At 38.3% G+C, this 26,625-nt stretch overlaps 2 protein-coding genes across 2 annotated transcripts; both read left to right on the top strand.

The window, feature by feature from the left end:
• Positions 1 to 6,168: 6,168 nt before the first annotated feature.
• cdh26.1 (cadherin 26, tandem duplicate 1) lies at positions 6,169 to 14,404 on the top strand. The gene is made up of 19 exons (XM_068341853.1): positions 6,169 to 6,211; positions 6,825 to 6,881; positions 6,980 to 7,072; positions 7,159 to 7,314; positions 7,405 to 7,552; positions 7,749 to 7,918; positions 8,291 to 8,419; positions 8,512 to 8,697; positions 8,785 to 9,044; positions 9,307 to 9,452; positions 9,545 to 9,775; positions 9,859 to 10,080; positions 10,937 to 11,061; positions 11,157 to 11,231; positions 12,406 to 12,471; positions 12,629 to 12,703; positions 12,869 to 12,904; positions 13,021 to 13,092; positions 13,247 to 14,404. The coding sequence occupies exons 1-19, from the start codon at positions 6,179 to 6,181 to the stop codon at positions 13,463 to 13,465; spliced, it is 2,499 nt and encodes an 832-aa protein (XP_068197954.1). The 5' UTR covers positions 6,169 to 6,178; the 3' UTR covers positions 13,466 to 14,404.
• A 2,603-nt stretch (positions 14,405 to 17,007) lies between these two features.
• Positions 17,008 to 26,130, top strand: cdh26.2 (cadherin 26, tandem duplicate 2). The gene is made up of 18 exons (XM_068342482.1): positions 17,008 to 17,067; positions 17,139 to 17,258; positions 17,351 to 17,497; positions 17,590 to 17,734; positions 17,837 to 18,012; positions 18,134 to 18,265; positions 18,354 to 18,539; positions 19,590 to 19,906; positions 20,012 to 20,154; positions 20,884 to 21,105; positions 21,770 to 21,991; positions 22,102 to 22,220; positions 22,401 to 22,490; positions 22,735 to 22,833; positions 23,992 to 24,063; positions 24,160 to 24,252; positions 24,790 to 24,858; positions 24,949 to 26,130. Exons 1-18 carry the CDS (start codon positions 17,032 to 17,034, stop codon positions 25,168 to 25,170), a joined length of 2,610 nt encoding a protein of 869 aa, XP_068198583.1. The 5' UTR covers positions 17,008 to 17,031; the 3' UTR covers positions 25,171 to 26,130.
• The last annotated feature ends 495 nt before the right edge of the window (positions 26,131 to 26,625 follow it).

Here is a 26,625-nt window from a genome sequence, read left to right as displayed (position 1 = left end):
CTTTATTTGTCACTTTACTTCTTTTTGTTTTGTTTTGGGGGGGGGTGTTGATTGTCGCATGTTGACCTGTTGGCTGTGACTTGCTGTACAGGTAAACCTCGTCTTACGTCGTTAATCGGTTCCAGGAGGAGTCAAAAAAACGACATTTTCACTATTGTTTCTTCAGTGTGAATCTATTTTAAGCTGACAAACAAATAAGTTTCATTTTTTAATATAGAACAGAAAAAACGTTTCCGTCTCGTCTTCAGCTGCTTCTTCCTCATCGTGGGTCACGGGGGTTGCTACGGGCTAATAATATGATATTATTTGTTTTTATTCTAACTTATTGTACAGTAACATGATATTATCTGTTTTTAATGGTTTACTGGTAATTTTATGATTCCAATATATGTGGCGGACAGACAACTAAAGTGAGTAAAATGAAGTAAACTTGACTTTAATTTTATTTTCCGTGTATTTCTTCTAAACCGGTGTATAATCGACAACGACGTAACTCGAAACGACGCAAACCGAGGTCTACCTGCATTCTTTTGATGTTTTCCCGAGTGCATTTCTATTATTCCCCAGAAATGAACTCAACCGCATTTCTCTACAAAAGAAAGAAAACGCCTCTAACATCCGTTTAGTGTCTTGAAAGCATCGGTGCCAAACAGCCAAGTTCAAAAATATTCACAGATAAAGTCACGGTGAACGAATGCACACGCATACAAGAAAAATGGAAATCCAAGGCCATGTGTAAATGTTATTTATCCATTATGAGTAGCACTGGTTTAGGGGATTCCTGGGAATCCTGTGGAGAGACTTTGTGCACCTGGAACACGGTGGACACCTCAGTGCGACCCTGATGCAATGCAAACATCTGAATATCTCCTCTGATGTCAAACTGAACCCACCTGCACGACGTTTTCTGGATCCGATGTCGTCCTCCTCCCCCTGCATGCTCCACCTGAAGCGCTTGCCCTCCTCTAACCCGAACTGAATATTTCCAGTTGAGAATGCATCAAACATGGATACCAGTCAAGTGCAAACCAGGACAGTGTTCACGTCATGAGTCAGACAAACGCTCACCTGACTGCCGCAGGCAGGTTAGAGTTGTTGTTAACCTAACTAGAATATCTGTGGGAATAAAAAAAAAAAAAAATTACGCAATGCGCATTCCTCATTTGTCTTCCTTGGAATTGTATTCTACTTTAAATTACAGTAATCACAAGCTTAATTGAGAACTGAGAGCAAAAATCTACTTGAACCTCAGGGACACATTAAAATGGCTACACACATTATCTAATAGGGTCACAAAAGGGCCGTCTTATAAAAAAAATGTAATACGGAAATATTTATTTTCTTTAAAAGCATCAGATTTTTTCCATTACTTCAGACCTATCCATAGATATAAAGTTGAAAGAAAATTACTGGCAAAATTTCATATATTTAGCCTTTTAACTGTGTGATTTATTGGGAGAGAAACACATAAAAGCAACAAAATTGTCACTTTTGGGCCCAAACAGTTCTTAAGGGTTAAAAGTGTTTATTCATTTAAAAAAAAGTGTTTATTCATAAAACCATGAGGAAATGGTTTTTATCTCTAAGCAGGGTCTGGATTTCACATTAGGGTTTTCTTTTTAAAATAGCAGACATATTTCATTCTTGGGACCACAAATCCAGGCTGTGTTTTTAGCTACAGATAAAATTCAAACTCCCTCAAACTCCTCTAGTAAAGATATGTTCAGAAAAGATATTACAAACAAACTGTAAAGAAATCTGCAGTAGAAAATAATTACAACTTCATGCTGACAACAGGGCTTAAAGGATGATCCGACGGCTGATTTCTAAAGGGCAAAAATGTATTTTAAGCCGTGGAATCACACATTTCCTGTTTGTGTTTTCAGGATCAACCTGAGGAAGTTCTGTTACTAAAAGCCTTTTGTTTCTTCTAAGTGACTTTAGTTATACTGTATATAAAGAAAGGAAGCGTTGCTTGACCTTTCGCACGGTCTCAACAACAAATTATTCAAGATGTCATTTAAGATTTAGACATTTGTGAGGCAATGAGTCACGCATTTGTTTGATCAGGCGCTTGGAGTCATGTTGGAAGTGCTTTTTGTGGGTGTGTGACTGAAAGGGTGCGTCTGTGGGGGTGTGGATGCAAAAAAAAATTTTTTTTTTAAACCCCCGCATCCACCCATTGTTCTGTTATCTTGATGTAGGTGTCTTCCCATTTGAAAAATCTTGCTATGGAGGTTAAAAAAATGAACAAAATGGATTAAAAATGATTTAATTTATCGCCACCTGAGTCCTCTCATCATTCTGTTCTCTTGGCTCAACAAATCAAGGTTTTTATTTTGGAGAAATCAGCGTCAAATAAGTTGGTACACATTTTTTGAAAAGCTATGAAAACAAAAAATAAATAAATATCCATGTGTGTATATATATATATATATATATATATATATATATATATATATATATATATATATATATATATATATATATATATATATATATATATCCATCTATTGTTCACACCAGAGGACTTTTTGAAGACACACATTTGAAACACATAACACAGCAGTTTTTTAACATATTGAGACCTGGAATAAAGTGATTCCTGTTGCACATACAGGAATAACTCTATTGTATTGAGCTGAAAAAGAGTGAATCCGTCCTTCACAGCTGACAGATAGCGACCCATTCCCACGTCAGATATCAAACCTAGAGTCACTTTCACTTCTATGGTTGAGGTGTTTTCCTTGCTGCGGTTTGAGTTCAGTAGTTTGTGCTGTTGGACGAGTTTGCCTGTAGGTTAATTAAACTCAGAGAAAGGTTAGAGATCTTTTTCTCTCCTTTCTTTTCTGCTTCTGACTCGATGAACCAACAAAGGACGTTTACTCTTTCAGGTCAACCAATCAGACGTGACCTTTACCTCAGGGAGTTGTTCATGTCGTAGCTGCCGAGCTTTAAATTCCTGCTATTTCTATGCCATATAATTATCCTCGTGTTCACCTTCACTACACGAAAGCCCTCATTAAACCAAACCCATTCACAGCCTCAGAAAGGACTCTTCATATAATGTGCACACGGAGTCTGAATTTCATTCGTTATTTTTCTCCAATTCATACTATCACACCTATACTAGCACAGTATATTTTATTTACCTATTACTTGTTTTGAGTAGTCAAATTCATTGTATGTGCAAAAATAAAGCTTTTCTGAATCTGATATCCTTGCAAGGTCACCAAACATAACAAAATATGAACAAATAAGTTAAAAAAAATCTACATGCAATGATCTTAAATGTTCACTAAGTCGTTATATTATCTATAAAAACCCAACAACAAAAAATTGACGTAAGAGAAAAGTTAATGTACATATGCTATCGCTCTTAGTTTTCGTTGCATATTTAAAAGCATTGCATATTTAAAAACTCATATTTAAGCAGATCTCATGGATTATTTAAAAATTCAATTTCAAATAAATGCATTCATTCATTCATTATTTTTAAAAGTATGAAGCTTTTTGTAAAACAAACTTGGAAACATGGATTTGGAAGCTAATTTTAAATAGATTTTGATCACACTTATAAATTTTTGGCACGCTTGTTCAGTGTGTCCAATCATTCTCTTGTTTAAAACATCGCAACCTTTGACAAACGTTAATTCTAACTTTTTTTTTATTTTTTATATCAAGCAGAATTGTAGGGATGTTCCAACACAGTCGCAAGCTTTATTTTTATGGTGACACTTGATTCATTATTTGGTGAATTAGTTTGGATGACTTAATCGGCACAAATGTCACATTCCAAGTTGTTTGTAGTTTCTCATGGCGTGACAGAATGCTAAATGGACCTCGGGCTATATCTAAAGGGAGGGGTACATTTAGTTTCCAACCTTTTTATTTCTGTTTTCACAACAACATTGATATGAAATTAAATTTATTACACTCACATAACGCACTGATGAGCAAAGCAGGTTTTATTTTTACTCTCGACTTCAGATATATGTAACCTATTCCAGATGCCTTTGGGCTGGAGATGGGTACACCCTGGTTGCTGCTTTATTGCAAGGCCAAACTTTGAAAGACTAACGCATAAATATATATATATATATATATATATATATATATATATATATATACTGTATATGTATATATTATACAGTATATATGTATGCACCTGAGTAAGCACGTCGAGACTCTCAGAATATTTAATTTAACAAACAGGGTTTATTAAATCAGCTCAACAGGCAGACAAATCAGACCAGGGGCAGGCAAACAGGCAGGGTCCAGAGATCAGGCAGAATCAGATTCAGGAGTCAAAACTAAGACAGGTCACAGAGGCTGGAGAATCAGGATGAACACTGAACAATCAGGCAGGGAACTGAGAGCTAAACTGGGTTTATGAAGGGTGGGGCCTGATTAGGAGAGTATCTGCAGGTGAGTTGGGGAGAAAGCAGGTGAAGGCAATGAACTGATTATAAGCGGGGGCAGGGCAGGATTTGAAATAACAGGATAGGTTAGATCAGGGGGGTCAAATTCATTTTCACCGAGGGCCACATCAGCATCACGGCTGTCCTCAAAGGGCCAGATGTAACTAATAAATGTAACTAAATGTAACTCAGTGTAATGTAACATAAATATAACTACTCCTTAATGTAACTAATAAATGTGACTAAATGTAACTCAGTGTAATGTAACTAAATGTAACTACTCCTTAATGTAACTAATAAATGTAACTAAATGTAACTCAGTGTAATGTAACTAAATGTAACTACTCCTTAATGTAACTAATAAATTTAACTAAATGTAACTCAGTGTAATGTAACTAAATGTAACTACTCCTTAATGTAACTAATAAATGTAACTAAATGTAACTACTCCTTAATGTAACTAATAAATGTAACTAAATGTAACTCAGTGTAATGTAACTAAATGTAACTACTCCTTAATGTTAAATAACTCTGAATTTATGACTTATTCAAGTTACAAACATTACAGTTAGACAGAATAAATATGTCTCTCTGTTCTAACATAAATCCTTTTAATTTGTCAGGTTATTAAATTCACAGAACTCCATCAATCAAGGATCAAACTATCAATCAATAAAGAAAAATAACATCAGGCACAAGTTAGGACATTAACTTTGTTCACGTTTTGTCAGAGTTAAAATGGGCCGAATTACTGTTTTGTTCAAAGCACACTTTAGTCCTATTTATTTTTAGACACTCTGACCTTTCATGCTCTCGCGGGTCACATTAAATGATGTGGAGGGCCGCATTTGGCCCCCGGGCCTTGAGTTTGACATGTGTGGGTTAAATGATGGAGATACAAGAAACGAATACTTGTCACATATTCATATGCATGTATATGTATATTTACAAGTATGTGTGTGTGTGTGTGTGTGTGTGTGTGTGTGTGTGTGTGTGTGTGTGTGTGTGTGTGTGTGTGTGTGTGTGTGTATGTATGTGTGTGTGGGTGTGTGTGTGTGTGTGTGTGTGTGGGAGGGGGTGTGTGTATGAAGAAAACTACGTTTTTCCCTCGGGCAGAATGTTGATTTCATAAACAGTTGAATTGTACGGCACTGGCGTCACGCCTGGAGTGTCCCCCGCCTCACGCCCTAAGGCAACTGGGATAGACTCCAGCTCCCCGTGACCTGCAACAGTGGACAAAAAGCAGCTAGAAGATGAATGATTGAATGAATGAACAATTGATCCCGTTTCTATTCTTTTGCCCAAATGGATCAGCGACCACATTAATTTGATTGTTAAGGTTAAGCCAAGTCAAGCATGGGTGTGTTCTTGAATAAACACTCAATTATTTTGTCATGCGGCCTCTTTATAGATGGGAGCTGTGCCTCCCTCAGCATGGTTCTACAGTATCAGCAAGAAGTCCTCGCAAAAGTCAACGTTATTGTTGACCCTGTCACAAAATGCTTGACTGTGACAAAGCGAGCTGAAGTGCTCCTAAAGCTCGGCTCCGGCTGGTCTTGTCCAACAAAGACCTACACGCCAACACAACAATTAATAACACGCATAACCGCATGTCATGCACAAACATACCTTTGTCGACTCCAAAGGCAGCCAACCTCCCGCCTGCAGGCATTGTGGGCTGTCTCCCGTGTCCTCAGACTCCAGCTGAAATTTACTCTTCGTTTCGTCTTCCCACGCAGAGCGGGAACCAGAGCAGAATGAAGATGAGGACGCTTTACCTTCTCTTTCTGGTATGGCAAGCATTTTTTAAATCTTGTTTATCTAGAAAATGATATAGAAGAGATTGCCATAGTTGTTTTAAGTACCGATGCAGGAAACAAAGTGAAAGCTCAGGGTTTTTTTTTTAAACAGAAAATTTATTTTTTGCATTTGTCTTTATGTCTTCATGACATAAATCATGACGCAGAACCGCTCCTGTTTAGTGCATCGTAAAAATACAGTTTGCAAAAGAAATTCATACAATTTGCGTAATGTACAGAGCAACATTGCTTTCGTAAGTTTAACGGTTTTAATTTATTTATAGTATACAGAGATAGTAACTTCAGAGTGTTTAATCCTGATGCTGTGCTGTTTATCGCTGACATCCCATTGAAGTTTGGCTACAAGACTGTTCCTTCTTGTTTTTAACGACAAATTAGGCTTCGTTGAACTTATTTGTTCTCTTCCTGTCACATCTGTACTTCCAAATAAACTCAAAGTTTAGTAACTTTGTTTGGACCTTTGAATCTTGGGAAAAGATCTGATTAATCTATGGGGTGTGACTTAAAATTAAAAAAAAAAAAAGAAGAAGTGTGGTGCCAGGATTTAATAAGTTGAGAATAATCACTATCAATTTCTGTTTAGGTTGGACTCACTGCCGTAGATGAGTCTTGCTGTGGCCTCAGCCGACGTTCCAAACGGGTAACTTTTACAATTACAAACATTTTATGAATGATTTTTCAAACTAGCAGAGATAATAATTACATTTTGATTTATAATGTATGCTTTGGGGTGAACAGGAACTTCTGATACGCACTAAAAGGAGGTGGGTTCTGTCTACGGTTGAAATTGTGGAGGAGGATCCAGGACCATTCCCCAAAATAATTTCACGGGTGAAAAATGTTTTTTTTAAAAAGATATGACCAATCAGCTTGCCAGGTAAATAATAACAACAACATGGTTTCCATTCTGGATCTAGATGTATAATAACAAGACGGGAAACACACACGAGTTCCACATTAGTGGGATGGGTGTGGATGTTGAACCGCTGGGAGTGTTCTCCATCGATCCAAAGAATGGAAACGTGTATGCCCACAGGTCCGTCGACAGGGAAACATACAGCAAACCCTTCCAGGTGAGCCAGTACAGGTTTGCTAAACTCACTGATGAATTCATAGCCCATAAATAATCAGAAGCGGCTTTACATGAGTGACTTTACCAACAGATCAAGTTTGACATCCTTGACAAATGGACCAAAAAACCACTGGATAAGGAACTGTCGTTCGAAGTAGAACTAAAGGACATCAACGACAACGCTCCTGCATTTATTGATCTTAAGAGGACAGTAGATGTGAAGGAAAATTTACCAGAGGGTGTGTACGCATGACGGTCTCATATCAAAACATCTAGGATGACATTGATATTATCGCTCCTGCTGATACGGAGAAACAAACCATAAACATGACTCTAATCAGTTTAGACCTGTTCAACATGTTTCCTTTAGGATGCGTATTTTTCCCACTATTCCTTACGTAACTTTCCTTCTTTCATTTCCTTTACCCTCTGAAGGGTACCTGCCAGTGCGGCTGGAGTTCACGGACATCGATCAGCCGAACACCACCAACTCCCTGGTGGACATCACCCTGCTGTCGTACAGCCCGAAGGATCCCGTCATTGGTTTAAAACGGATCAGTGATCTAATGGCCCACCTCACCTTAGATGGATGTTTCAACTATGATGTGAGAACTGGTGACTTTTCGTGATATACACAAACTTATATACCGATTCAGTAATCCCTCGTTACTTGCGGTTAATGCGTTCCAGGAACCACCCGCAAATTACAAAATTCCGCGATATTGCGACAAACTATTTATTATATTATTTACGGTAATTTAAACATTTATGAACCCGTCCCCACACTGATATTAAACCACTTTCTATCTGTTTCCCACACTCTGATAGACTGTTTAAAGCGCTTTTAAGTGTTTTTTAATACACGGTATCACGTGACTACCTACTAAAAATCTGCGATGTAGTGAAGCCGTGCATCTTGAGGTATTACTGTATAATATACATTATTAAAAATAAAAAAATTGTTGTGTCTGTTTCAGAAAATAAAGAAGTATGACGTTACTCTTCAATTAAAAGATCACGGAACACCGTCCCTTTCGTCCACGTCTGTTATTACTCTCAACGTTGTGGATTCAAACACTTATCCGCCAGTGTTCAAGGAGAGACAGGTGCTTTATTTTTTTTTACAGTTTTTCTTCTTATAAAGCTGTTTTTTAGAGCGATGCATGAGGTCAATGATGAAATTGTTCTGCATCTTCAGTACCACGTTGCGGTAAATGAATCATCCACCAAAGACAATGCTTTGAGGGTTTCAGTAGAGGACAAAGACACTCCCAACACTCCAGGATGGCGCGCCAAATACTATTTCATTAAAGGGAACGAGGAAGGAAACTACAAGATTGAAACAGACCCTGAAACGAATGAGGGTGTTCTGAGTGTCATCAAGGTAATTCTGCTATACAAAGACAAAGTTCTAACATTTATCTTGAATAGTTTCTCTGGAAATGCCACCAAACTTGTGTGTTTACTGCAGGGGAAGGATTACGAGAGAACATCTCTAAACGTCGTGCAGATTGGAGTGAAGAATGAGGAGCCCATTTTTGTTTGTAAAGATAAATCTAAAGTCCCGCCTGATGATTCAGTAGATATCACGATCAAAGTGATCGATCTTAACGACTCGCCTGAGTTTAAAAAGAATCCAGCGCACGTGTACCTCAAAGAAGAGGAGAAGCCAGGGAAGGTGTTGTACACTCCAGAGGTTGTGGATGTGGATTCTGATTTATCGGCGATCAGGTGGGTGTCTGTCCCCTGTCTACCCGCCTGGTTTAATGTTGCATTGTGAACAAGGCAGTCACGGACTGCAACATCCCGCAACACCCCTGATTTCAAAATTTTATCCCCTTTGCTGCCCGAGTAATGTGCTTTTTGTTTCATCTTTCTATCTGCAACGGTTGCGAAGATATTTGGTGGACTAACTAACTAACAGACGGACGGACAGTTACAATACATCGCCGCTTTGAAGCAGGATGTAATACAAATGTACATTTGCCTTTAGGTATGTGGTGTTAGAGGATCAGGCTCAGTGGGTGACCATCGATAAGAACACGGGACAAGTCAAATCCGCTAAGAAGATGGACAGAGAGTCACCCTATCTCAATGGAACAGACACCTACAAAGTCCTCATTGGTGCCATAGATAATGGTATGAAGACAGCATGTTGTTTATCCCAATCAAGCAGCTGGTAAACAACGACAACTCACTGGTGTTCTCATTCCTTTGCTGTGGTCCTCAAGGTGAACCTCCAGCTACAGGTACAGGCACCGTCCTGATCCACCTGGGGGACGTCAACGACAACGTTCCTCACCTGGTCAGCAGGCACGTCATCATGTGTGGAAACAAGGCCAACAAGGTGGCGGTTCCTGTGGAAGACGCCGACGCCCCCCCGTTCAGTGGACCGTTCACCTTTTCCTTTGGGGGAGACGACAAAGCTGTGGAGAACCGATGGAAGTTGGAGCCTTCCTTTGGTTAGTGCTCTCGTTTGACCTTCCTGAGACACACCGGTCCAGTTGAACCATCATTATTCACCATACTTCACATTCGTCTCCAGGTGCTGAAGGCGGGCTTGTAAGCCGGAAGTCACTGGCTTACGGTAACTACTCGGTGCCGCTGGAGATACGGGACCAACAGAACACGGTTGGCCGTGACACCTTAAATGTGTTTGTGTGTGACTGTGGAGTGGTGGACACGTGTCGGAGCAAAAGGGCAGCTTCAGCCAGCCTGGGGCCAGCTGGCATCGCACTGCTGTTTCTAGGAATCCTCCTGTTCTTGTGTGAGTGTGAAAGTCTTTCGAACCTATGAGTATATCTACCTCTTCAATTTATAATCAAGGTGATAGTACAATCGTGTTTATCAGTTATTGGTAAAAGCTCTAGTCCATAAAAAATAATTCCGTCGGCTTAATTTTGTTTGTAATTTTTTGTAAAATTTTTCCCTTCAACTCACATTAAATATTTATTAATTCAGGGAAGTATGTCTTAATACATACATACACAAAAGCATCCCAGTCATAGATATTCAGTTACACACACCGTAAAATGGCTTACGTCGTTCCGAGTTGCTTAGTTCTCGATTATACGTCAATTTTCCAAAAAAAAAAAAAAAACACGGAAAAATAAATATGAAGTTTACATCACTTTACTCCACTTCACATCTGTAAAGTGGAGTAAACTTCACTTTAAAATTCCCCAAATATTGGACTCATTAGTAAACCATTAAAAGCACAGAAATATGTTACTGTACAATAAATCAGAATAAAAACAGTTAATATATTATTATTAGCCCGTAGCAACCCCTGTGACCCACAATGAGGAAGAAACGGCTGAAGACGAGACAGAGATGTTTTTTCTGTACTCAAAAATAAAATGTAATTGTTTGCAAACTTCAAATATATTTATTTTAATATTATTGAAAATGCATTAATGAAGTTCAGTACATAACCGGGAATGATTATCTTCTGTTTATGTCTGAGGTTTACCTGAACAATACACACACACACACACACACACACACACACACACACACACACACACACACACACACACACACACACACACACACACACACACACACACACACACACACACGTCCTGTGCTACATTCAACCATGCCTTAATGTTTGTCTGCAGTGCTGCTGCTGCTCCTTATCTGTAATTGTGGAAAGAAGAAGTTTAAGGGCATCCCAGCGGCGCATGAAGAAGGCAGCCAGACCCTCATCAAGTACAACCAGGAAGGAGGCGTCTCCGAATGCAAGGTGTGTTCACTTAAACGCAGATGATGAGTTGTTTTACACCACCGATCACACTGCTGCACATCTGACCCACTTTTGTCCCGTCTCTTCTCTGTCAGACCGAGCCCAGTCTCTTCCTGACCTCATCTAACAACGGGATCGCTACAGACGGCTTCAGGCAGGGCACCATGCAGGTACCTCCCCCCACCCCAACCCCCAATCCACCTTACCAGCCCCCAGATTGCGTTGACCTTTATATCGAGTCGGGTTGGGGTGTGTCAGATTCAAGCCGCTAAAGAAAGCAAAAGGAGTTACAGCAAAGAAAACATTCGGATTCACATAATCCTGATGAAAATGTAGCGGCTAATCCAGTGACAGCAGAACGGTGATTAATGATAGTGGTTGTGATGAGTGTTGTTGTACAGGTAGTTGTGACTTTCGTAACGCATTGCGTCACGTGAAGACTACAGGGTGAAGTTTAGAGTTATATAATAAGAGGAAGAGATTTTGGATCGTCTAGAACTCGTGCTATGGTGGAGCCTGAATGTGATGTGAATGTCAGGTGAATGAATATCATTTCATATACAGCTATACCTCTACTTACGAAATTAGTTGGGTCCGGAAAGAAATTTCGTAAGTAGAAAATTTTGTAGACGTGTTTTCCATGCAAATGTCCTAATGCGTTCTAAGCCCCCCAAAATTCAGACTAAATGTTTTATAAAGCATACAAAATGCATCAAAACATGTAACAAATACATGTTACAACTAGATTATTACATTATAAATGAGAGCTGTGCATAATGTAAAAAATATGTCCCTTTTTCATGCTTTTCTATGATCTCTTGCTTTGTTTGTACGGACAAACAAACGTCTTTTCTTTTCCTCTTTTCTCCGTCACTTTCTTGGGGTCCATAGTGAATACTCTAAAAGTTAATATATTTACGTAAAACTATCAGAACACCTCACGGGTCGAGGGCCGAATGACGAGGACCTTGCATAAACACCGATCTAGCTCCAAAGAGAGATCCCTCTTAGCCAATGGTATGCCAGGATGCTAGGTAATAGCCAATGGCAGAGCAGCTATAAGAATGTTGCATTCAGGAACCTGTGGGAGCTGCGAGTATCAGCCCATACTGTAGTTTTACCTGTTGTACATCGAAATTTCATTCGTAACTAGAGGCAATATTTTCCTGTTGAGGCGTTTCGTAAGTAGAAAATCTCGTCAGTAGAGACATTCGTAAGTAGAGGTACCAACAGTAATGTGAAAAACACATGGATGAATTTAGTTAGACTCATTTAACGCACATAAACTACCACCCTAGTTTTATATATATATGCATTCTCCTACAAAAATTTTTTCTCTACTAGTTGATGAAGACGACCTCCCCAACAGCAGCGGACATGGACGTTTACAACACCTCCAGGTTTTCCAGGGTGAGTTTCTGATCCTGCTCTGCTTTGTGTCTTCCTGATTCCGAATTCACCTGAATTCTGAGATTAACTTCCTGCTGTTGGAATAATACTGATTCCTCAATAATAAATGAAGTCATAGGAGTGATGGGTAACGGTGTGTTCGCTGTATCACCAATAGATGAGGTCCGACATGAACGCGATGGGCATGCAGCGTCAAAGAGACACTCTCAGAAGTCAGAGGGGCGAGATCGAGGTGAGTGTGTCCACAAGTTGTGTTTTAGGATGACTTTCGTGACAAACTTTTACATCCTATGTGCACACTACCTGCTCAGATCCACAAGGGAGCGCTACAGCCTCCACACTTACAGCAACTAGCAGAACGTCTGTGAAAGCTGAATCTGTGTATTTTTTATTGCAGTATTCTAAATGGACTACAGGCCGAACCAACACCTATGTAAGTCACGCTGTTTGCTGAATTGCATGTTTTAAATGTTGGCAACCCATTTTAACAACACATGAAACGCGTCTCATCTATAAACTGACTGCTTGAACGCTCTTCTCTGTGAACAGGAAGGCTCGTCCAGGTACAACGGCTCGCTCAGCATGTGGTCAAACCCACGCGTGGTGGACCAACTCAACAGGGTGAGAGACAGTCGCTAGTTTACCGCCACACTTTGCCGTTGCTATGTGTGTATGTGTGTGTCCTTGAAGAACGAGGTGCCAGTTAGAAAACACTTGAAAAATCCTAACTGGTGGAACGGTTGTAAACACTGACAGGTGTGTTTCAATCCGACAGAAACTGGACATGGCTGATGGGTTCCACACAGACGACCCTGAGTACCCGCCCCACTTGTATACGTACGAAGGGCAGAGCAGCAGAGGCACTTCTCTGGATCGGATGTCGTTGAGCAACCTGGCAAATGATTTGACATTTCTCAATGATTTGGGACCAAAGTTCAAGACCTTGGGCGGCCTCTGTGAGCCGACGGCTAAAGGCAGAAACAAACAGGTCTAAAGGCTCCCACTGGACTTACCAATAGATGAGTTTCCTCTGCCCTTCTTTGAGGTGCTGACTTTGCGATGGCATCCTTGGATCATCGGGGAAAAGGAATGCCAAAATGTTTGGGGTTTTGTTTTTCGAACAAAGTGAACGATATCTGACTCTTAACACGTTTAGGCCCAATTCAAATTCTTCTTTTGTCTCCCTTACTCCTTGTTTTTGACTTCCCCTCCTTTTTTGACTCATGGAGGGCTGTGACTTTGCCACGGCATGTAAGAAATTAGAACATCTCTGGTTACGTCGTCAGCGGTTATGTTATGTTACGGTTAGACAAGATAATTAGCACAGACTTTTATTCACTGCCAAACAAATAGATCATTCACTCCCTTTATCGGTTTAGTGTGACATTTCTTGCTTGATACCCATATGAACTAGGACAGAACAAAAGAAATAGGCAAAGAAATACACAAAACTGCAAGCAGAAATATTCTTGTTTATAGCCAAAAACTGTGTGAAAATCATGAAATAGCAAGAGACAATCTGTAGAGTTTGGGATTGGGCGAAGGAGACAGGTAATGTCGTATGTGGGCATCAAGCCATGAAATGAATGGCGGTGTTTTTTGACGTTGTGTTTTGCTCACTTGAAGACGGAATGAATGCACAACATGGTCACGCTCTGGAGACTTTGTATTGTGATATTTTGACAGATGAATGCTTGTGTTTGCTCTATCTTGTTATTTTTGCTTCTGTGATTGCCTCCACGCCTCAATGTTGTTAAAGAGAACCGGAGGACCTTGTCATGGCAGTATTATCTGAATACTTTAAACTGTAACTGTAAATGTGGGCATTCTGAAATCTTTTTTTTTTTTTTGTAGAAAAAAAAATGCTAGTAGAAATGTGACTGGCTGAAATGTAAAACTCTATAAAGGTTAAAATTGTTTAATGGCGAATGGATGTTCCTCCTTCCAAGCTCATACTGGAAATGTTGCTAATATGCTGATGATATATTGGTGTATACTGGTGTTTACTAGTTTTTTATGCGCTGTTTTGCATTTTTTCTTTTCAGCAAGCATTATTTTAAAAGGAAAATAAATAAGTGTTTGAAATATATGTGAATCACTAGAATTTGTATTTATTTATTTATTTATTTCTATGTATTTTTCTATTTTTTTGAGAGAGAGAAATAGCCCGGATGCCTTCATCCATCTAATCCCAAATAACAGCTCCCTCATTCAATCAAAGATTGTGCCATCACAACTCACCAGGGTGTTGAATGCTAACCATTAGCCAATGTGCTAACCATTAGCCAATATGCTAATGGTTGCACACATGTTGACCCAGAATCAGGATGGATGCATCTTTCCGGCTGCGCCTCAGAAACAGGTTCCAACTGGTCACCACTGTGGAAATAGAAGCCACGTTACAAATGTAGTCTAATTACCATTTGTGCAATATGTTGTGTACGCCCGAGAGATTAATGGCGCTTATGTGTGGGTGTTGCCTTTATTCTGTATGTTTGTTTTTGTTGCTGATTAAGTCTTGGCTTTTATTCTCAACACAATGCAAACTACCGATCCAAATTTAGACAAGAAAACAGCGCGACAATGCATTGTTATGGATGAGTCCTATGCAGACTTACTTGAAGTTGTTATACTTTATAGCTTTAGTTTAGAATCACACCACATATGACAAAAAGAACTTGAAAATGCAGAAAACAATACCCTATTTTAAGAAGGGGATGAATGCGTGACTTACCGTCACCTTTTAATGTAATCTATTCTTCATTGATCAAAAATTTTGAGTTATATCTTCATAATTATATGTTCACAGGACAAAAAAAAATCACATAAAACCTTCTTTCATTGTCTCATAAAGCAAAGGTTGTGCCAAACTAAAGTCTGCTGAGCTTCATCTCCCATTAATGTGACAGTTGTATTTTTCCTGATCAGACATGTTTGACTTCCTCAGAGGCAATGATTTATTAGTCACGTGTGATTCATTCATCCTGTTTTGATAAATATGGGTCGATGTCATTTTAGTGTTTACAGATTTCTGTTTCTTTATCAAATCATCGTTGGATGGACGTAGTGAGGAAGACAGTTGGTGTTAGAGAGGAGGATGAAGATGGAGCTTCGTTTGAAGGCTTTCATTTGTTTATCTGTTGAACTGAACTTTGACCTCTGCGGCATTAGTGCTGCAGATGTTTGCAGTAACGCAACCTAATAAAAGAAATAATCTTCTACACGGTCACTGTGTCAGAGAACAACAGACTCTTTGTTGATTACAGCGAACGGAGCATGCCAAATGAAGGCTGCGATGTTTTTGCAGTGAAGATTATGGTGACTAGAAATAAGATCAAATCGAATTATTAACTCTCAAAGCACCAAAAGTCACAAATGGAATGTTAACAAGTCATATTTTTCAGTGAGCAAATATAATAAAGTGATTTATGCTACATTGACTGGATGTAAATCTTTATTGAGACCAAACGCTTTACATTCTCTGATTTATAGATGCCTTCATATGACTGTGAAGTTGTGACCGCAGATTCTAAACATTCTTTTTAGTATTTGAGGCTGATTGCAATTCTTAAATAATCGCAGCATTAACGTGAATATTATGATTGCTCCATTTGTTAGAAAACAATATATGTAACAAAAGCTTGAATGAGATTTCTTCTTCTGTGGTCCAGATGTTGTTGGTACTAAAGTGCTGAATTACAGATCAGTTCGCTTTGGGAAAAAAGGGATTAATCTGCATAAATTTGCTTTAATCATCAGGCAGATCGCCCTTTGTGAACAATAAAGTCGAAATCAATGTTTTTTTACTGAACTTTAGAGTCTTTATTGAAAGTTTTCTGCATCATTTTACAGTCAAACTTTATTCTGTTTGCTCAATGTAAATCTGCAGGATCTACATAGATATTTATCTTGGCACACAATGTTGTCTCAAAGCCAGGCTGTACTCTCTTTTCTTTGACTTTGCTTGTTTTCTTCACCGTTTTTCCGTTTATAATCACTGAATCACTCAAGCAGACCTTGCAGATGAATACCGTCGTAATGAAACTGTGTTTTCTTTATCACTGGCAATACGATGTCCTTTCTGTATAAATAGTTATTTAAGACTATTTCTTAATAAACCCAAGACAACCCAATATTTATTCACCACATTGTGCTGAGGAATCGTTTCCGCCATCGTGAGGAAAACCAGTTCCAAAAATCCACATAGTTTTCATTGAAACACGAGAAAACACACACGCACAAATTCTCACCACATTTTCCAAAGAAGCCAAACACACACACACACACACACACACATTCTAACACTCCCACACATGCACACACAAACAAACAAACACACACAAACACATACCTACACACACATATTTCTTTGCACACACCCAGTTCCTTGGAAGTTTGCTCAACTTCCAGGTTTGCTCCATCGGGTGGATGAGAGCTCATCTGTTATTGTCCCCGCCCTCCGTTTCTCAGGTGAGACGTCAGACAGGTGAGCAGGGTGGACGTTTGTGACATGGCATTCACTCAGGTTCGCTCCAGGTGACACTTCATGACTTCATAGACATGGCAAAGATATGGCTCTGCTTCTTCATCGTCATGGTGAGATTTATCTATCTATCTACCCAAATATCTATCTACCTATCCATCTAATCAATAGATCATGTTTTCAGTTTCTGGGAGTCCACAGATCATCTTCAAAAACTTCCCAGCGACAAAAAAGAAACTGGATCATTGACTCCTTTCCTATTTTTGAGGGTTATAATGGCACTTTTCCATATTCTCTGGGGACGGTGAGTATTTTCTATCTACTTGCACAAACGACCGTCTGCTGGGGGGGGAGGTGGGGGGTCAATACAAACTTTACCTTTTTGACTGTCTCCAGATAAATATCGAGAAGAAGCTCGGCATGTTCGAAATTCTCGGTCAAGGTGCAGATGAGGAACCCAAAGGTGTGTTACAGATCGACAAACACACGGGGGAGCTCAGCGTCCACCGCCCAGTGGACTACGAGGAGTTCTCAGTTTTGAAGGTTAGAGTCTCATGAAATAAAGATACTCATTTGGAATATCTTTATGTCATTATTTTGATTTTATTTGCGTGTTTTGTGTCTCTCCATGCCAGCTGATCCTGTTGGCGTACAACACAGAAAATCTGTTAGTAGAGACGCGGCTTGGCATTGAGATTCTGATTATTGACGCCAATGACAACCCGCCAAAGTTTGATCGTGACACATATGAAATCAACGTGGAAGAGTCAACTTTGCAAGGTGTGTGTTTTTACTAATTTACCGATGAAACGTCGTCGAATACACGTCTCAGTATAACCAAAAATAAAAACCAAAAGACTCGTTCCTTGTGACCCCTGACAGGCACCAACTTGATCGTCATCACGGCAAACGATGTTGATTCCGTAGAGGGGAATAAAATGTTCGATATGAAAATAGTCTCGGTCACTCCGAAAAGTCAAGACTTGGAGTTTTACTTAAAAAACACCAATCATGTTGAAACTGGAATCATTTCATTCAAAGGATGTCTGGACCACGAGGTGAGAGCAGTCGTCCTTCAATGGCCTGATGCACAAATCAAAAAATACTGAAATACTGTTTAGATCTGCGGATTTTTGGAAGTTCGGTGCCCTTAAACCATTGTTGTTTTTATCCAATCAGAAAGCAGAGACATACACGGTTATAGTGGAGGCCAAAGATCACGGAGAAGAACAGCAGCTCTCCAGCTCCTGCACCGTCATCATCAATATTGAAGATGGAAACAACCACATCCCTGAGATCACAGGACAAACCGTGAGAAGCTACTGGTGTTTAGTCGCCACAGCATTGATCACTGATAAAGGTACACATGATAGTTTTTTTTTGTTTTTTTTTAATGCAGGGTTCGGGTAAAGTGAAAGAAGGAGAGGATCACGTTCTGGTTTCACGTCTGCAAGTCACAGACGAGGATAAAAAAGGTTCGCCTGCATGGAGGGCGAAATATCGAATCGAAGAGGGCGACGACAAGAACAACTTCATGATCAGCACCGACCCAGAGACCAATGAGGGACTGCTCTACGTGGAAAAGGTACTTTAATGACGCCATGGTGGTTCAATTCTCTGAAAACTACAGTCAGAGAAGAATTTGATGAACATACACAAAAGATGATACGAAACACGTGATTTATGCTGCAGTCATGTGGACATTTTTTAAAGCAAACTCGAGACTCACCTTATTAACTTGGCTTTCAACTAAAAATGTATTTTTTTTTATTTATTTTTTTTTTAAAAAACCCATTATAATACTATTAACCTTTCAGTCTGGCTCTTAATTGAAACTTATTTATGTTATTAATTGGGGATTTAATTATTTTACCTTTTTAGACTGTTTTTTAATTGAATTTTATTTATTTCATTATTTTTACCTTTTTAGTCAGGCCTCTAGCTTTATTTTATTTGTTTTATTATATTTCTTGATTGAATTTTAATTTATACAGTCATCATTTATCTCCATATCAATTAACTTAAATTGGATTGATTGATTCCATTTCAGTACTGAAGTTTATTTATGAATGTATTTTCAATAATATTTAGTTTATATGAATCTATTTTAAACTCACAAACAATTCAATCTTATTTTTTCACATAGTACAGAAAAAAAAAAATCTAAATTTATGAATACAATTTGTTTACCATACATCACAGACGCTTTATTTATGGCTGAATGATAAAAATAATATCCTTTTCAAAGATTATAAAACAAAAAAAACAGGTCAAGTAAAATGATGTAAAGTTGATTTTTTATTTATCCATGTATTTTATTTTGAAAACCGACGTATAATCAAGAATTGCGATGTAAGCGGAGGTTTACCTGTAATGATGAGTACTTTTAACCTTTTTCAGCACATCTATTTTTAATTACATAATTATTTTTAATTTAGTAATTAATTAAAATTCATTATTAATTAAATCAATTAATTTAATTAATTACTTTTTATATATTTTTTAAAAATTAATTAATCATGTTTAAATCTCAAACAGGAACTACTTTCATGAAAAAGTTTTGGCCTGTGTTGAGGAGATGAACCACAGACCAGAGCTTACAGGTGAACATTTCTACTGATCGTCTCTTTTTCAGCATCTAAACTATGAAGACATCCAAACGAAAAGTGTGACCGTTGTCGTCGAGAACGAGATTCCTTATCACTCGTGTAAAGTCGTGAGTCGCAGAGCCGACGGTCTCTGGAAAGTCGTGACCTCGAGCCGCACGACTGGAATGGAGAGGTCGTACGTGACCTCCCAGCGGGTCACCGTGACGGTGGAGGACGTGAACGAGCCCCCCGTCTTTGATGTAGCCCAGAAACATGTGACTCTGAGCGAGAACATCAAGGGGGGGCAGGACCTGGCGACGTTTATGGCTACAGACCCGGATGTCCGGAGCACAAACACGGTGGTGTAAGTCATGAAGAAGACACACACCTTCTGTTAGAGGACAGAAACATTCCACTTTGATATGCATGGAGGCGCTGAAGATGTTTTTTCACGTCACACACGTTTCAGATACGTGAAAGGAAAAGATCCAGCTGATTGGGTGACAGTGGATCATGTGACAGGAAGAATTACCACATCCAAGGCCTTCGATAGAGAGTCGCATTTTGTGAAGGACAACATCTACAACATCACAGTATACGCTGTGGACAACGGTAATTTTACATTAACCTTTGGGCACTGTTTGGGCCCAAAAGTCACATTTTTGTTCTTTTTATGTGTTTCTCTCCCAAAAATCAAAAAATTAGTCAGTTAAAAGGATAAATATATAAAATTTTATTTTCTGAATCCTTTCATGCCTGTCATTGGAAGTGTATAAAATGTCTACACACAATACCCAAAATGGTCAGAAATGGTCCAATTGACTCCCATTATTACCACATATTTTTCATATACTCTAAGAATATATATATATATATATATATACATATATATTTTATATATATTTTATATATATTTATATGTATATGATATAAATTACTATATAAAATAATACTATGATAATAATACTACTATAATAATAATAATTATTATTCTTTATCTTCATTTTTATTAGCAATAATATCAGTCACATTTTAACCCTTTAAATGTGGCTGATGTGACTGATTTCAGGATTTTCAGACGTCAAAATCATAAATTTGATTATTTTTTTCCTAGAAAAACCTGATTTATTGAATCGGACGCATTCATCTACATTTTGCATCTGAAAATATTCTGGATTTAGCCAAAACTAGACAAATTAAAGCTCACATATACAAATTTATGTAAAAGATAAGATAATCCTTTATTCGTCCCAATTATTTGCACTATTTGTCAGAATGCAAATTATTTTATAGTTCACGATGGGGTTATAAAAATTCCCTATCTGTGTTTTTGGTCACCAGGCCAACCTCCGATGACCAGTACTGCAGCCCTGAGCATCCACGTGATCGACGTGAACGACAACGCTCCCACCCTGAATGTGAGCAGCGTCATCGTGTGTCAGGGTGACGGACCCTCAGGGGCCAACATCCCCGCTGTGGACCTGGATGAGGAGCCCTACGGGGGGCCGTTCCATTTCAAGCTCCTTGGAGATGTCGCAGGCTGGAGGCTCGATCCAAACCAAGGTGAACTTCACAACCTTCTTCTAAGTCTAGATCACATGTGTCAAACTCAAGGCCCGGGGGCCAAATGTGGCCCTCCGCATCATTTTCTTTGGCCCGCGAGGGTAAAAAGAGTCAGAGTGTCTAAAAATAAATAGGTCAAGTGTTCTTTGAGCTAAACTACATTTCCCACAATGCAGTAGTTCAGCCCATTTTAACACTGACAGAAAGGTTTTGAACAAAGTTAACGTCCTAACTTGTGTCTGATGTTATTTTTCTTTATTGATTGATAGTTTGATCCTTGATTGATGGAGTTCTGTGGGTTTAATAACCTGACAAATGAAAAGGATTTATGTTAGAACAGAGAAACAAACATGTTTTTCTGTCTAACTGTAATGTTTGTAACTTGAATAAGTAGTAAATTCAGAGTTATTTAACATTAAGGAGTAGTTACATTTAGTTACATTACACTGAGTTACATTTATTAGTTACATTAAGGAGTAGTTACATTTATGTTACATTACATTGAGTTACATTTAGTTACATTTATTAGTTACATCTGGCCCGTTGAGGACAGCCGTGATGCTGATGTGGCCCTCAGTAAAAATGAGTTTAACATCCCTGATCTACGTTATAGGAAACATTTAAATGATGTTTTCTAATACTTGAATTGATTGTGAATACTCAGGATATTCAGCCAACCTGGTGAAGGACGACTCCGTTCATTCTGGACACTTGGAGCTGACTCTGGAAGTGTCAGATCTCCAGGATAACAAAGCCGTACACAACCTGTCAGTGAGTGTGTGTCGGTGTTCAGACCCAACGAAGCCGAGCTGTAACTCCCCTAAAAGCTCCTCTCTGGGAGACGTGGCGGTCTGGATCATTTGCTTCAGCATCATCCTGCTTGCAGGTAAGAAAACAGCTCTGATCACACATGAAGTGTGACAGTTAAACACCGAATTGTGATACATCACTTCATTTTATTCTGTTTTATTCTGTGTGTGGTGTCTCTACCCCCAGGCGTGTTGCTTTTAGCTGCCCTGTTGTCGTGTAAGGCGGAGAAAACTTTTCTCTCAGATGAAGATTCAGGACAACATCTGATGATCTCCAACACCGAGACGCCTGGAACCGACTGCGAAGTAAATCATTCAGCGACCTTTACATTCCGTTGAATAGAGACTATGACCAAATCATACACAGAGAGAAGTTTGTTGTGTTTTTGATTCATAATTCTAATCTTAGGTCATTTAGATTCTAAAATAATGTTAATAAAACTGACATTTTGCAGTTTGTCATTCTCTATTTAAATTTTTAAACAGGTTGGTGTCCTGCGGTCAAACCAGAGATACAGTCTGAGAGGGAAACACCACCAACACACATCCGATGTCTCCGTGATAACGCAGCAGCCAGTGCGTGATGATGCTTTAAAATGTGTTTAAGATTATTATTTGCAAGAATGTAAGGAATTCGAGTTGGTTATGTGTGATCAATTTATATATATATATATGTGTGTGTGTGTGTGTGTGTGTGTGTATATATATATATATAATTTTATTTTTTTTATTATATTATTATATATATAATTACATATATTATTTTATTTTAAAATATATATATATAATTCTTATTTTATTTAATTTATTTTTTTTACAGTTATTCAACACAACAACAGCAGCAGCGGCGGAATGGAAAGCCTATTCAGCGTATGATGTGTTTCAAAATGAGCAACAGCAAGGGAACCATTCATACCAGGTACAGAAGTTGTTGTTGTTCCATTAAGGAGCTTGTGTTTTGTTTTTTGGAGGTTTTTTTTTTTGGTATTTCTGACTTTTAGCAAGATTAAACAAGAACAACTTGAAGTAGATAAACAGGCAGATTCAGGAATTAACCCTGGCCCTTTAACATTTAGAGATGTTACATCTAAACTTTCTCAAGGATTTAGAACAAACTCAACACTCAGGTTATTCAGGTTTCTCAGGTAGGAAGGCATTTTTCATGGAATAAGTTGGTGGAGTCAGCACTTTTCACATGAATTACTGGAGTGTTTTGTTTTTTTTTCATTACACATGACCTGCTTGATCGATTTTTTATTAAGTGGGTTAATTTGTTTGAAAATGGGCATTTACCGTTAATTATTGGGGTTAGGACCCACTTGCAGGACTCCGGAGGAGACATTCACATTTATCGTTTAATCAACATAAAATTCAACAAGAGGTTTTAGGAGAACAGGCAAAAGTCAAGAAACAAAATCTCAAACGTCTAAGAAACCTGAAGGTTTGACAACAATCTGACAGTAAACTGAGGTTTGAGCCGAGCTTAAGTACAGTATTTTCTGCACTATAAGGCGCACCTTCAATGAATGGCCTAGTTTCAAACTTTTTTCATATATAAGGCGCACTGATTATAAGGCGTATCAGGTGGATGTAGGGACACAGGTGACCGGAGCAAACCCAGAACACAGAGGACAGGAGGGAAAACCGGACAATGAATGGAAATCCTCAAACCGTGAAATAATTCATCTTAATCTTCAAGCCTAATATACAGTAATCCCTCGTTTCCTCACGGTTAATGCGTTCCAGGAATCACACGCAATTAATGAATTCCACGATAGAGCAACAAACTATTTATCTTATTATTTACGGTAATTTAAACGTTTATGACCCCTCCCCATACTGATATTAAACCACCTTCTATCTGTATTACCTTTTCCCACACTCTGATAGACTGTTTAAAGCACTTTTGTGTTTCATGGAAGTCCAAGACTCACAGAACGCAGTGCACTTCCTGATGCCGTCAGCCAATAGAATGCGCGTACGGTATCACATGACTGCCGACCAAAACTGTGCGAGGGCGCACTGTACTGTGGATCTATTATCTGCTAAAGACCTTAACTCGTTTCTTCCCTCCCAGAATGCATCGAACCAGCACTGGAGAAACGGTGTCATGGGTCACGGTTTTTCACAAGGGGTCTCCATGTATCAGGTTGTTCATTCTTCTACTGCGGTTCATTTGATTCTGCTGGATTTCAAAAGTTGTTTTCTTGTAAAGTAAAAAATTCTGAAACATTTGATGTTTCAGTCACTGGGGTCATCCTGGGACGCGAGAAGAAGTCTGGATGGAAACTACGAGCACAGGGTACCAGAATCTCTAAGAACATCTGACAATGTGCAGGTAAACCTCGGCTAACAAGGTTTACATGCTACTTTATTATTATTATTATTATTATTATTATTATTATTTTATTTTTTATTATTATTATTGTTATTGTTATTGTTGTTATTGTTATCGTTATCGTTAACGTTATTATTATTATTATTGTTATTATTATTATTATTATTGCTCTACATGAATATTATTGTTTTATTATTATATATGCTATATTATTATTATTATTTTATATGCTTTTTTATTATTATTATTATTATTATTATTATTATTATTATTATTATTATTATTATTATTATTATTATTATTATTATTATTATTATTATTATTATTATTATCATTATTATTATTATTATTGCTCTACATTATTTTATTTTTTTAAATTATTATTATATATGCTATATTACTATTATTATTATTATTTTATATTCTTTATTATTATTATTATTGTTATTATTATTATTATTTTATATGCTATATTATTAATAGACTGAACTGTACTAAAAAAACTAAATTTGTACAAACCTGCCTGTAACTTCCCAGAGGCAGATGGAATGGAATGGTTACTTTTCAGAGGAACTCCGTGACATTCAGCTGAAAGTACTGAATAAGGTAACAAAAATATTTTAATAAATCCAACACATATCGGTTGATTCTGTTCTATTTTATCGAACGTTCATCCTTCTTTCCTCTGTACTGCAGATGCTGTTGAGCCTCCAGGCGCCGGGCGAGGAGCTGTGTGATTACGCCCCTCATGTCTACGCTGAGGAGGGGCCCTTAGAGGGCAGCTATGATCTGGATGCCATCCCCATCCCAGAAGTCCGCTTTGATTGGGGTCTGCATCTTAATTCCAAGTTCAGCGCTCTGGCATCGACTTGCATGCCTTCTAAAGGAACTACTTTCAGTAAAACAGGAACCCTTTAGTTACTCTGATGCAAAACTTATGAGGCTGGTACGGATCCTGAGGTATAAATGTTATTTACATATGAATTATTCTGCTTTGAACTACGGATTATGAGACTTTTTGGATTAGCGGGTCAGTCACAAACCTTCTCTATAGTGCAACTGATTATTCTATTCTCTCTACTCCTTTCTTTGCAGTTTCACATCCTATAATTCAGTAATTATTTATTGTTTCTGAAAGGCTAGAGAGCAGAAAATGTTTCATTTATACACAAAAACAGTCAGAATTCTTGGAGTTCATAGAACTCAATTGGAAATAATTATATTTGATGATGACGGAAACTGCCCTGAACAGACAGAACACATCTAATGATGTAACCTGGCAGAGAAAATGGAACTCAGTCACATTTGCTGTCAGTTGAATTTGATTTATTCAGCCTCCAAATTCAGATAATCATCTGTGTTAAACATTAATGGGCTGCCGTGAAAACCTGAGTCAATGAAATATTTCATGCTCACGAAACTACAAAGATGAATCAGATTAGGATCGATGTCAGGATGATAAAATAATCTCATAATCCAGACTTTACAGCTGAGACTGGTTTATGTGTTAAAAGCTGAGGAACATAAAACCTACCTTTAACTGGAAGGGGAAACTGATTATCTTAATAATTCCAGGTAAACGCCGACTGTTAGAGGTTGTTGACGTCTGAAGGAAACACCCTCGGGTCTGATGACAATAATAATTTTCCAGTGAACTGCTGGCAGCTCGTCACGCTGGTTCTGTATTGTTTAGACTGTGGGTGTGTTCAGGTTCATCCCTGTGAGCTGCTGTGAGCCCAGAGAAACTCAGGTCATCAAACCAAAGCGGGTCACGAAAATCCCTTCAAGCATCATTATGCAATTTTACTCATGTGATGTAAAATGTCATGTATGGCATGTTGTTTCTTGTGTGTGTGTGTGTGTGTGTGCGTGTGTGTGTGTGTGTGTGTGTGTGTGTGTGTGTGTGTGTGTGTGTGTGTGTGTGTGTGTGTGTGTGTGTGTGTGTGTGTGTGTGTGTGTGTGTGTGTGTGTGTGTGTGTGGGTGTGTGTGTGTAGTATCAAGGGTGGGTGGGAGGGGCTTTCTTGGTACAGTATTTTCCGTGTTATTAGGCGCATCTAAAAGCCTTTAACTTTCTCAAAAAACGACAGCGCGCCTTATAAAAACTGTTTTAAAACATGGCATTGAAGGTCTGCCTTATAATCAGATGCACCTTATAATCCTGTATACTTTCCAATTGAAAAAAGAAAAGTTTTAAAATAGAGCATTCATTGAAGGTGCGTCTTATAGTCCAAGTGCGCCTTATAGTGCAGAAAATACTGCAATTGTTTTTTATTTGACTGTTCTTGCGTGAAATGGTTTTATAAATAAAGGTTTGATTTGAAAGAAGAGAGGAAGTGATTTGGATTCAAGTGATTTTGAAACAGTTAAATGAA

The sequence above is a fragment of the Antennarius striatus genome, chromosome 2 (assembly GCF_040054535.1).
Source record: "Antennarius striatus isolate MH-2024 chromosome 2, ASM4005453v1, whole genome shotgun sequence".
NCBI classification, from domain to species: domain Eukaryota; kingdom Metazoa; phylum Chordata; class Actinopteri; order Lophiiformes; family Antennariidae; genus Antennarius; species Antennarius striatus.
This window is presented reverse-complemented; position numbering and strand designations above follow the sequence as displayed.